General features: G+C 45.1%; 1 protein-coding gene across 1 annotated transcript; it reads left to right on the top strand.

Moving 5' to 3' along the window:
- Positions 1-11,280: 11,280 nt before the first annotated feature.
- Positions 11,281-12,039, top strand: LOC146835091 (general transcription factor II-I repeat domain-containing protein 2B-like). The gene has a single exon (XM_085599959.1). The coding sequence runs from the start codon at positions 11,281-11,283 to the stop codon at positions 12,037-12,039; it is 759 nt and encodes a 252-aa protein (XP_085456085.1).
- Positions 12,040-12,420: the final 381 nt, after the last annotated feature.

A 12,420-nucleotide genomic window follows, 5' to 3' on the forward strand; every position in this document is an offset into this window, starting at 1 on the left:
GGCAGTTGATTCATCAATTACAAAAGAAAATGGTGATGCTCCAATATCTTTCAGCAATTCCTCTTGAAATGTGGGCCCAACAGAGACTTAATTAGTGCTGTACATTTGGTGCGGTGCATTCGGAAGGCAGGGAACTCATCTTTCAAAATTTCACCATACCCATCTATATTATTAATGGATGTACAACAAGCAGTTTGTATGGCAAATCTGATTTCTCTTCTTTTCTGATCGTTAGATATGGAAGGGATAGGTTGTACAAAGGATGCCACATATTTGCTTGCTGCATTACAGCGTGAGCGGTGTTTCGTGGTTGCTACATGTTGCTTCAAATCATTATAATGGGCACGGATGTGTACATGGCAGTACTTGCATGCTGCTTTGCTATCATTTGTCCTTACAGGGGCAATCCATCTTTTTAGTTCAGGATCCAACTCCCACTCTTTTCTGTATATTTTTTTATATCCTGACCACTTGCCAATCTTGCAATATTTAAACTGCCAAGTCAGCTTGGAGCAGAAAAATGATGAACTATTTCACGATGATGCTGGACGAATACCTGAAATTGCAACAGACAATATGCAATCATTGTCCCTGGGTCACTGCCAATCATGTTAAAAGCAATAACAAAATACTATCAAGAAATCGTCGATCCAATCCCTCCCCGCCTCCACCACCACCCTGCCCCACTGCTCTTACCTGTTCAGGTCGCTTCTGGTAGCATACCTCTACATTGTGCATGTCCAAGGGTGTCATTTCATTATTTTGGGGTACAACACCAGTAAAATCCAAAAGGAGACACTAAGTGTTGTTGACTGAGCTTGGGCAAGTAATTTTATGAAGGGTTGACAATTGAGTCTGATTGAGTCAGAGTGGGATTTGTAATGTTTTGAAATGGAGGGTGGGACAAAGGGTTGTGAGCCTCTTATTCAGGGAGTGTTAAGAGGTATGCATTAGCTTTCAATCTATTTGTAATAAACAAGGGCAGCTTAGTGATCTCTGCAAAAATGAATACATCCTCATGGAATACCCCTCCTACTCAACTTTCCATGTCGGACTAAAGCTTGTGACGAGCAGACAAGCTTTCTTCTTTGCATTTTACACTACAAGTTCTGTTAATCACAATAAAATGTCACTCCAAACATGCAAAGTTAACATTTGCTACATCATTAACCTACAGTAATCAATAGCCCCATCTAGTGGATTGTTATACACTTTTTATTGAACCAATACAGGACACAAAATGAATCCTACACCATTTGTTGCCCAAACCACATTCCTTTACTACAACATTTCAATACTTAGCACCCAGGGGACATGCACCCAACTGATCTGGTCAGACTTTGTCCATTCAGCATTACCCCTTTAGAATTCAATGCATGTAACATGACTGTGCTTTAAGCATGATGTATTGATTAAAAATGCATATTAAACTTGACAAAAAAAAATCTCATTTAGGATTCAGATTTCTTTTTTCCTTGCGCATTTTCACGTGGTAAGAAAATTAAGGAGGATAATGAATTTGCTGGAGGGATCCATTTTTTGTCTAGCCCCAGCTTTTCATTTATAGATAAAGGCCAAGTTAAGGGACCATCAGGCCTACTTTAGAACGAGTGACCTGGAACTTCACACTTAAATGTAAACACAAGGAAGGAGAACAAAAGAACACAGCTCATCTCTTCACAGGTACTTGAGAGGCATGTTTGACCTGTCCCAGTATTTACACGCAATTTAAATAGCAGTATTTTATTTCTTTTATAGCGCTCTTCATGGTATCAGAGTGCTTAACATAACAGACACATTGACAATAAATCATACATCATGCAAGTGTGTAAATCAGGGGTCTCCAACCGGTCGATCGCGAGCTACCGGTAGCTCGCCGAGACTCTGCCGGTAGCTCGCGCTGCATGGTGCTCAATTTAGTAGCCCTTTAGTGTTGTTTGGGCTATTAGGCTGTTTCAGGCTACGTGTCCCGCCCTCACCCAAACCACCTGCTAAGACTGGCTTAAGGCAGCTTAGCTGGGGCGGGGTGAAGAGGATGACGTTCCTCTTTGTGTGATCTCATCAGAGTCTCGTGATCATCTCTAAGCGCCCCCTGCCTTTTCCTCGCAGGCACCGCGCTGCTGAGTCACGAGTGCAAAGTGCGGATCTGCAGCGGGCGTGGCAGGGCAGAGCTGCTGGTTCTGCAGGGTGCGCAAGCAGTGTAGAACTCTTTGGAATCACGCCACCTGCCCTCTTCAACAGTACAGCCTGCCACCTTATCAACCAAGCAGCAGGTATGGGAGAGGCCTCTCGGAGGTGTTAACGTTAACACTAATTTGTTACTTTTGATTTTGATACCAGTTGTCACACCTGAAGCGGTCATGCAGCCTGGTATATATATTTCCAGAGATTCCCATTCTAGGACTGTCTCACATGTGCACAAAAGCTTTTTGGTAGTGCTTATTATTATGTTGTAGTTCGGAATTCCTTGCATGCATGGGGTTACGATTTCGTCTTGTCTTTTTTGTAATTTGTTGTGTGAAGGAGTGTGTGTGCATACTAGTATACCCGCCGTTTGCAGTGTTGTCGTTGTGCTTTCGATCAGTCCCTACCCGCCCCATGAACACTTCTCTGTGTCTTCCAGCCAGCGCGTTATGTGTGCTGAGGCGGGGGCCACAAATCAATTACTGCAGCCATAAGAACTAATGCTCCGGACCAGCAATTTCCGATTCCTGCCCTTAGACGTGGCATGTGAGAGAAGCGTGTGAGGTTGGGGACCCTTGCTACTTGTCTTTGCAAGTATTATTAATTAAGTACTACTACTGCGACGTGATCGGTGTTAAATATTGGGGCACCAACTTGGTTATCGGGTCGACGTGTTCTCCAGTATAACTGTCTTGCACACAAAGTGTGTTGCTTATCTTTCCAGAACACACCACTGAGCACTTTATTTCAGGGCGCAGTGGATTTCAGCACAATGTTGGATATAGACCACCAATGAAAACTCTTACAAGTTGCAGGCCCGTATGGAAAATGCAGGCAGGAGTAAAGTGTTCTCTACTACTGTTATGCTCTTGCTAGTATTGGCTTAAGGCAGCTGAGCTGTGGCGGGGCGGGGCGAAGAGGATGACGTTCCTCTCTATGTGATCTCATCAGAGTCTCGTGACCATCTCTTAGCGCCCCCTGCCTTTTCCTCACAGGCACCGCGCTGCTGAGTCACGAGTGCAAAGTGCGGAGCTGCAGCGGGCGTGGCAGGGCAGAGCTGCTGGTTCTGCTGGGCGCGCAAGCAGTGTAGAACTGCTGGGAACCGCGCCACCTGCCCTCTTCAACAGTACAGCCTGCCGCCTTATCAACCGAGCAGCAGGTATGGGAGAGGCCTCTCGGAGGTGTTAACCGACGTTAACACTAATTTGTTACTTTTGATTTTGATACCAGTTGTCACACCCGAGGCGGTCGCGCAGCCTGGTATATATATTTCCAGAGATTCCCATTCTAGGACTGACTCACATGTGCAGAAAAGCTTTTTGGTCGTGCTTATTATTATGTTGTAGTTCGGAATTCCTTGCATGCACGGGGTTTCGATTTCGTCTTGTCTTTTTTGTAATTTGTTGTGTGAAGGAGTGTGTGTGCATACTAGTATACCCGCCGTTTGCAGTGTTGTCGTTGTGCTTTCGATCAGTCCCTACCCGCCCCATGAACCCTTCTCTGTGTCTTCCAGCCAGCGCGTTATGTGTGCTGAGGCGGGGGCCACAAATCAATTACTGCAGCCATAAGAACTAATGCTCTGCCCAGTAATTTCCGATTCCTGCCCTTAGACGTGGCATGTGAGAGAAGCGTGTGAGGTTGGGGACCCTTGCTACTTGTCTTTGCAAGTATTATTAATTAAGCACTACTACTGCGACGTGATCGGTGTTAAATATTGGGGCACCAACTTGGTTATCGAGTCGACGTGTTCTCCAGTATAACTGTCTTGCACACAAAGTGTGTTGCTTATCTTTCCAGAACACACCACTGAGCACTTTATTTCAGGGCGCAGTGGATTTCAGTACAATGTTGGATATAGACCACCAATGAAAACTCTTACAAGTTGCAGGCCCGTATGGAAAATGCAGGCAGGAGTAAAGTGTTCTCTACTGTCATGCTCTTGCTGTCATGGACTCAGTGTTTTCAAACATGGCCCATCTATATGACATACCAAAACGCATAATACTTGGTGCAGAAGTGCCGATGCTGGCAGTTGGCCAGTGGCCTCCAGACACCTGTAATGGATCTGGGACACCAGTCCTGGTCCTGGTCCTACCAAAGGGGTTTGTAGTCACCTGAGGCTTGAGCCGGGTGTATTGTGAGGTCGCGCGGCGAGCGGAGAGACATAGAATTGTTTTTAAATACTGTTTTAACCTTATTTGCTGCTACAATTTTTTGTACTGCTACTCTGCACATTGAGCCTTTTTTGCACAATCTGTTCCCTTCGTCGCTGTAAGACGGAGCCGCCATCTTAGGAGCCTTGAGGTTAGCGCTCTAGGCTTCCTCATCTGCCCCTACTTAGGACGCTGCCTTCGCGACCGCGCCCACGTCACCTGAAGCTTGAGCCGGGTGTATTGTGAGGTCGCGCGGCGAGCGGAGAGACATAGAATTGTTTTTAAATACTGTTTTAACCTTATTTGCTGCTACAATTTTTTTGTACTGCTACTCTGCACATTGAGCCTTTTTTGCACAATCTGTTCCCTTCGTCGCTGTAAGACGGAGCCGCCATCTTAGGAGCCTTGAGGTTAGCGCTCTAGGCTTCCTCATCTGCCCCTACTTAGGACGCTGCCTTCGCGACCGCGCCCACGTCACCTGAGGCTTGAGCCGGGTGTATTGTGAGGTCGCGCGGCGAGCGGAGAGACATAGAATTGTTTTTAAATACTGTTTTAAATACTGTTTTAACCTTATTTGCTGCTACAATTTTTTTGTACTGCTACTCTGCACATTGAGCCTTTTTTGCACAATCTGTTCCCTTCGTCGCTGTAAGACGGAGCCGCCATCTTAGGAGCCTTGAGGTTAGCGCTCTAGGCTTCCTCATCTGCCCCTACTTAGGACGCTGCCTTCGCGACCGCGCCCACGTCACCTGAGGCTTGAGCCGGGTGTATTGTGAGGTCGCGCGGCGAGCGGAGAGACATAGAATTGTTTTTAAATACTGTTTTAAATACTGTTTTAACCTTATTTGCTGCTAGAATTTTTTTGTACTGCTACTCTGCACATTGAGCCTTTTTTGCACAATCTGTTCCCTTTGTCGCTGTAAGACGGAGCTGCCATCTTAGGAGCCTTGAGGTTAGCGCTCTAGGCTTCCTCATCTGCCCCTACTTAGGACGATGCCTTCGCGACCGCGCCCACGTCACCTGAGGCTTGAGCCGGGTGTATTGTGAGGTCGCACGGCGAGCGGAGAGACATAGAATTGTTTTTAAATACAGTTTTAAATACTGTTTTAACCTTATTTGCTGCTACAATTTTTTTGTACTGCTACTCTGCACATTGAGCCTTTTTTGTACAATCTGTTCCCTTCGTCGCTGTAAGACGGAGCCGCCATCTTAGGAGCCTTGAGGTTAGCGCTCTAGGCTTCCTCATCTGCCCCTACTTAGGACGATGCCTACGCGACCGCACCGCTGGCGCGCCGAAGGCACGCCTAAGGCAAACCTGTCTGCGCCCGTCCGCGGCCGGCCGGGGACAGGGGCCACAACCCCTGACCGAAAAAGGTCAACAATCTGTTGGAGCGCGCAGCAACTTCGAGCCTTTTGTCCGCCTCTTTCTAAAACCTGTTTCCATAGTCTTGAGGCGGAAGATACTTTTAATTGCAAAGTGTGTCAATATAACTGGCGTATTGATCCTACGCTCAAGCCTAAGAACAGCAGGCTTATATGCGGACTACTCAATACTAGGTCAATGCGGAAGCATAGTCTTGATATATACGAGTTGCTCATAGATATGAAACTCGACCTTTTATTTCTTACCGAGACTTGGCTCGACTCCAACTCTGACCCGGACATAGTCGCCTCTCTCCCTACTGGCTACGCTATAGCAAGATTGGACAGAACTGTGGGTAGAGGTGGTGGAATAGCTATAGTTTACAAGCAGCCACTATATTGCCAACTCGAACCACTCGCTATCATTGATAGCGAGACGGGAGCCTTCTCTATCAAGGTCAATGATGGCAATACACTGAAGGGCCTCTTGAGTTATCGTGCTCCGGGTCCTTTTACCCATTTCTCTAATAGCCTTATCGATGGCATTACTGATGCCGCCCTACGTAGGGATACATTTTTGCTCCTAGGTGATTTTAACATCCATTTGGATGACCCACTGGATAAAGAAGCAACAGACTTTTGTCAGCAATTACACTCCCTCCAATTAGAGATCAAATCTAAGGCCCCTACCCATCAAAAAGGCCACTTATTAGATCCTATCTTTGTCAATTGGGAAGATATTGTAATTAAGCCCCCCGTTCCTGTTTCTTGGTCTGACCATTTTCTTGTGCCTTTTACAATTAATATCTCTCCTAACAATATTTATAAGCCTACCAACTCTAAATATATGAGTCGTAAGTGGACTGGCTTCTCTAAATCTAAGTTTGATATTGCTCTTACTAATGGTGGCAAACCAGGAGGTGAGGACGCTATATCTGCATCTGAGAGATTAGAATCCCGCATTAACAAGGCCTTAGATGACACTGCCCCTCTTTGCCAAAAAAATCCCTATAGTAGACTACATAAATCTGCCCCCTGGTACAGTAAAGAGCTACGCTCAATGAAATCAGAGTGTAAACAACTTGAAAGGCAGTGGAGAATGGCTTATCTCGATCAAGCTAAACAAAGATATACAGATAAGCGTAGAGAATACCATACCCAGATTAGGCGCGCCAAAACTACCTATTTTTCAGGTAGGATAGGAGAAGCTAATAACTCTACCAAAGAGCTTTTTAAAATCTATAAGGAAATTGCTCTCTGTGGCTCTTCGGCTGACCCGTCTCTGATCTCAGAAGAATCCTGCAACCGCATCGCTGCCTTCTTCTCTGAAAAAGTGGCCACCATATATTCCACTTTTTCGGGAGGGAAGGAAAAGGGTGCAGCATTTAACGAGAGTCTATCAGTCGACGGGGGTGCTAACAGCTTGACTAACTTCCTTATCCCTTCTTCGAACGAGCTCCAGCGAATCTGCCGCTCGATCAAGTCAGGATCCCCACGAGACCCTGCATCCCCCAAGCTTCTGGCAGAGAGCATTGAGATCCTAGAATCTTATATTAGAGATGTTCTGGATCTCTCCTTCAGCTCCGGCACTGTACCTCAAAGCTGGAAACAGGCTGTAGTACTCCCGCTCCAAAAAAAACCTAATCTCAGTTGGGACAGGATAGATAATCTCCGTCCTATCTCACTCCTCCCTTATATGGCTAAAGTGGCAGAAAAGGTGGTTAACCTTCAACTTATGGCCTTTGTGGAGAAAGCCAACCTGCTCCATACTACTCAGTTTGGCTTTCGTGCCCGCCATTCCACAGAGTCAGCATTACTCCTGGCCACGGAGACCATTAGGAAAGGGGTCGATGAGGGACATACTATGGCCCTCATTCTACTTGACCTCAGTGCAGCTTTCGACACTGTAGCGCATTTCACCTTGCTACAGTGTCTTAATAAAGGAGGAATCACGGGCTCAGCGCTCAGGTGGATCCAATCTTTCCTCACTGCCAGGGGTTTTCAGGTTAGACAGGGAAAACACTACTCTTGCATGGTCACGCTTGATCAAGGGGTTCCCCAGGGCTCTGCCCTGAGCCCCACCCTGTTCAACCTTTATGTTTCCCCTGTTGCTACTATTGTGGAAAGTTACGATCTCCAACTAGTGTCATACGCCGATGATACACAGCTGGTCATCTCACTGTCACGAGCACCTCATGTTGCGGCATCCAGCTTCAGTGCCTGCATGCAGGAGCTTGCTTCCTGGATGTCTAATAACTGCCTGAAGCTGAATGGGTCCAAAACTGAGGTGCTCGTGGTGGGAGGTGGACCGAATGTGTGGTCATCGGCTTGGTGGCCAGTATGCCTGGGATCCACTCCAGTGCCTTGTCAGCAGGCAAAAAATCTGGGAGTGCTGTTTGATATCGATCTTTCTTTTACTCCTCAGATCAATCGGGTGGTTGGAATATGCTTTGGCATGCTTAAGAGCTTAAGGAAGATTCTCGACCTACTTCCAGTTAGTGCCAGGCAGACCCTTGTTCATACCTTGGTCACATCCAGACTTGACTATTCTAATCTCCTGTACCTGGGCGTTACAGCGAGAAGCCTTAATCGTCTCCAGGTTCTTCAAAATGCCACTGCCCGGTTGGTCTTGAGGCTTCCTAGAAGATCGCCCTCTAAAGCTGCCTTGAAGTCCCTTCACTGGCTGCCGGTCAGGGAGAGGATTATCTTCAAAGCACTCTGCATGTGCCATCGCATCATAACGAGCAGGGCACCTTCACCCCTTCACAATCTCATTACCCCCTATAGACCGGAGCGGATGCTTAGATCCTTGGGCACTGGACTAGTAGCCGTTCCCAAAATTCGTAAAGCTCGAATGGGGGGGAGATCTTTCAGATTCCTTGCGGCTAAGAACTGGAACTTGCTCCTGACGGAGCTGCGCCTCGAACCCTCAGAGACTAAATTCCGCAAAGCATTAAAAACTCATCTCTTCCGCTCTGCTTTGATGTGACCTCCTTGCTCTAGCTGCCTCTCTTCTTCCTCTCAGTGCGGGGACACGCCGGTGTGCGTAACCATGCGCTTTACAAATCTCCATAATAATAATAATAATAGTACTTGTCAATATGATGAAGATTGGAGCCTTTCATTGTTGTGGATTTGGTGATCTCAATGTGAAAATATGCCTTTCACTGTGCATCCCACGTATTTTATTTATTGATTTTTTATTGCTTTATGTGTGCTGCTCAAACGCTGAACGCACATGCTGTTTTGACAACCTCAATTACCCAGTCAGTGTATTGGAGAGAGGGCGTCAGATGAATAAAGCTGTTATGAATTCTACTTTGAATCACAGAGTGCACTGCTTCGTTAAACTGATGCCTTAAAATGCTGCTTTAGTAAATGTCTGGAAATGAATTGCACCAAACATAAAATGTAGGTGGCTTAGTTCATGGCTCTTGACTCGAGACTCCTATGATATGCTCTGTTGGAGATCTGTTCAGCAGGCGCATGTATCCTAATTATATAATATATAGAGTAGCGTTGCCTGGGAGTCCCCTGCTTACTGATGGATGCCAGGATTGATATTTATTGAGTCATTGCAGACTCGCCCGTTGCCTTCTGAGTAGCTGCTGGCTTGCCCAGTGATTAAAGTACTGTGTAATAATTAATAGCTGTTATTAGTCATACTTTTATGCTGGTAAGTGAAGTTTCATTTGTGTACATTACAATGCAGCATGGATGGGGCACTACTTCCATATGGCATGTAGCAGTATAGTACCTTATTCGGGGGGCATATTTAGCAAACTTTAACACAGCGCAGCAAGCCACCTTGCTGCGCAAAGGTAAAGGGCAGGAATGTGCTATATTTACATTATGATGCATTCCTATCCTTTCCCTGCACTGGCACACACACTGCTGCCTAGTGCCAACACAGGCACCCCTGTGCCGTGGTGCAAGGGTGCCTGTGTTGCAGACAGAATTTTTCTGCGCAGGAAGGGGCACCTTCTTGCTCAAAAACAATCCTCTGAGGCATTTTCCTCTTTCTGTGTGTGCTGCAGAATGCAGCAAACATTTAAAAAGGGAAAAAAGAGGACCAATAAAGGTATTTCTCCTTGTTACGCCTCACCTGTGGCGGCAAAGCATTTGACGCATTCCCAGGTCCACCACTAATAGCGAATCTGAGAATGTGCCAAAATCTATGAGTGGGTGCTTGGTAACACCCATGCTCCACTCATGGAACACCTCCCTGGGGCAAAGTAACGCAAAACAGCGACTTGCGCTGCCTTGCCTCCATATATCTATGAGGCCATTCAAGGCCAGGCAGGGTGGCTACGCGTGGCCTCATACATTTTGTACAGTGCACACTCAACTTATGCATTTCAAGGTGCTGTCATGTGTGATAATGAAGAAAGGGGAGGCATTGTGTTGTTGCAGTATTGTTATCCGGATGTTGACTTCATCAACATTTTTACTGTTGCTTACAGCTTTAACAACTAATCATGGATGAAGAGCCAGGTCCCTCCAAAAGGCCAAAGAGTAAGACTTACCACTTCCATCAAGAGTGGGAAAACGAATTTTTATTGACACAAATTAAAGACAACTGTGTATGTTTAATCTGTGGAGCAAAAGTTGCAGTGGGAAAAAAGGGCAATGTTGAGAGGCATTTTTCTACTAAGTACATGCATTTTGAGAGGAAGTTCCCTAAAGGAAGCAGCCTGAGGTCACAAAAAGTAAACGAACTGAAATCTGCATTGCAGACACAGCAATCTTTTTTTACAAAGCCAACGAAGAAAGCCACTGCGGCAACTGAAGCATCCTTCATAGTTACTCATCACTTGATCAAGCACAAAGCAACATTTTCAGATGGAGCCGTTGTGAAGGAAGCAATGCTTCTAATGGCAGGGTCCTTATTCAAAGACTTTAAAAATAGCCCTGAAATTAAGTCAGCCATTTCAGATGTGCAGTTAGGGTCAAACACTATGGCAAGAAGGGTATCAGCATTATCGGCCAACATGATAGATCAGTTAGAGCACAATTTGAAGACATGCAAATATTTTTCTCTTCAATGTGCTGAATCTGTTGATGCAAGCAATATTGCACAGTTGGCAATGTTCGTTAGAATGGTTTTTGAAGATTTTACTGATAAAGAGGAATTTCGAACTTTGTTGCCTCTGAAAACCACAACCAGAGGATCTGACGTCCACAATGAGGTGAAAAATTATTTTGTGAAACAAAATGTCCCATTGAAAAAGTTAGTGGCGATAACAACTGATGGCGCACCCGCAATGATAGGGCGTCATTCTGGCTTCATTGCCAATTGTAAAGCAGATCCAGATTTCCCTCCGTTATTGAACTACCATTGCATTATACATCAACAGGCAATATGTGCCAAGGTAATGGGGTCTGAACATGTGATGACTCCTGTGTTAAAATTATTAATTCAATTCGTGCAAAGGCCAAGCAGCACAGAACCTTCAAATTGTTCCTTGAAGAACTATCAGCCGAGTATGGTGACCTTTTACTACACACTCAGATCCTATGGCTTAGCAGGGGAAAAATACTGCGAAGATTCCTTTCGCTATTGCCAGAAGTCAAAGCTTTTATGGAGTCTAGAAATGAAGATACCACACTGTTATCAAACACTCAATGGTTGCTCGATTTAGCGTTTTTGACTGATGTGACAGAAAAATTAAATGTGTTGAACTACGAGTTGCAAGGCAAAAACAAGACAATAACCAACATGGTAAGTTCAGTCAAAACATTCAAATCAAAACTTAACCTTTTGATACAGCATGTACAGAAAAGAGAGATGCAGCACTTTCCCTCTGTGCTTCAAATCCTTTCAGAAAACAAAGCTGAGGCTGAGCTCCTGGACATAGTAAAATACAGTAGCCTCCTCATGAGGCTTCATCAAGAGTTCAGTGACAGATTTTGTGATTTTGAGCAACTGGAGCCCTCTGTGACTTTCACTTCCAACCCCTTCATGGAAGTGAATGTTAGTGACATTTCTGAGAAAATTAGTGTGCTTTTGAACCTTGACTCTGCCACAATGGAAATGGAGATTGTCACACTTCAAAATGAGATTGAATTGAAAGCAAGGCAATCTGACATTAATTTCTGGAGTCTTGTGGATGCTGAAAAGTTTAAGAACATCCACACAGCTGCATTGAAACTTTTTTCCCTATTTGGCTCTACCTATCTTTGTGAATCAGCATTTTCGGATATGAACTTCATAAAATCTAAGTTTCGCACACGTCTAACTGACGAACATTTAAATGACTCCATAAGAGTAGCCCTCTCAAGCTACACCCCAGATTACAAGGGATTAGTGGACACCATGCAGTGTCAAGTCTCTCACTGAAATAATTGGAATGCATTCGCAATCAATACTTGTTCTATGACAGTTCCTGGTGAAACCCAAATCTAGGTATCTGTTTCATTATTAAAACCAAGATTAAAGTCGCTGCAGAGACGAATCTTCAGCCCCCAGTTTTTTTTATTAGTTGGAACAAAAACAAAGGAATTTGTACTGCAGGCCTGTTTTACTAACACAAGAAAAAGCAGCTGGAGAGAAGAATCTTCAGCACCTTTCCAAATTTTTATTTGCTGCACAAGAGCAAAGCTGTGTTTGCTGGAGGTCTGGTTTATTGAGATCAAGGAAAAAAGATAGCTATAGAGAAGAATTTTCAGCATCTTTCAAAATTCCTTTTGTTAGGAACAGTTGTTAGAGTTGAACAAGAAC

Source organism: Triturus cristatus, chromosome 4_2 (assembly GCF_964204655.1).
Source record: "Triturus cristatus chromosome 4_2, aTriCri1.1, whole genome shotgun sequence".
In the NCBI taxonomy this organism is placed as follows: domain Eukaryota; kingdom Metazoa; phylum Chordata; class Amphibia; order Caudata; family Salamandridae; genus Triturus; species Triturus cristatus.

Excerpts from the sequence above, each read along its gene's own strand:
- LOC146835091 (XM_085599959.1), top strand. The coding sequence starts at position 11,281 with ATGGAGTCTAGAAATGAAGATACCACACTGTTATCAAACACTCAATGG.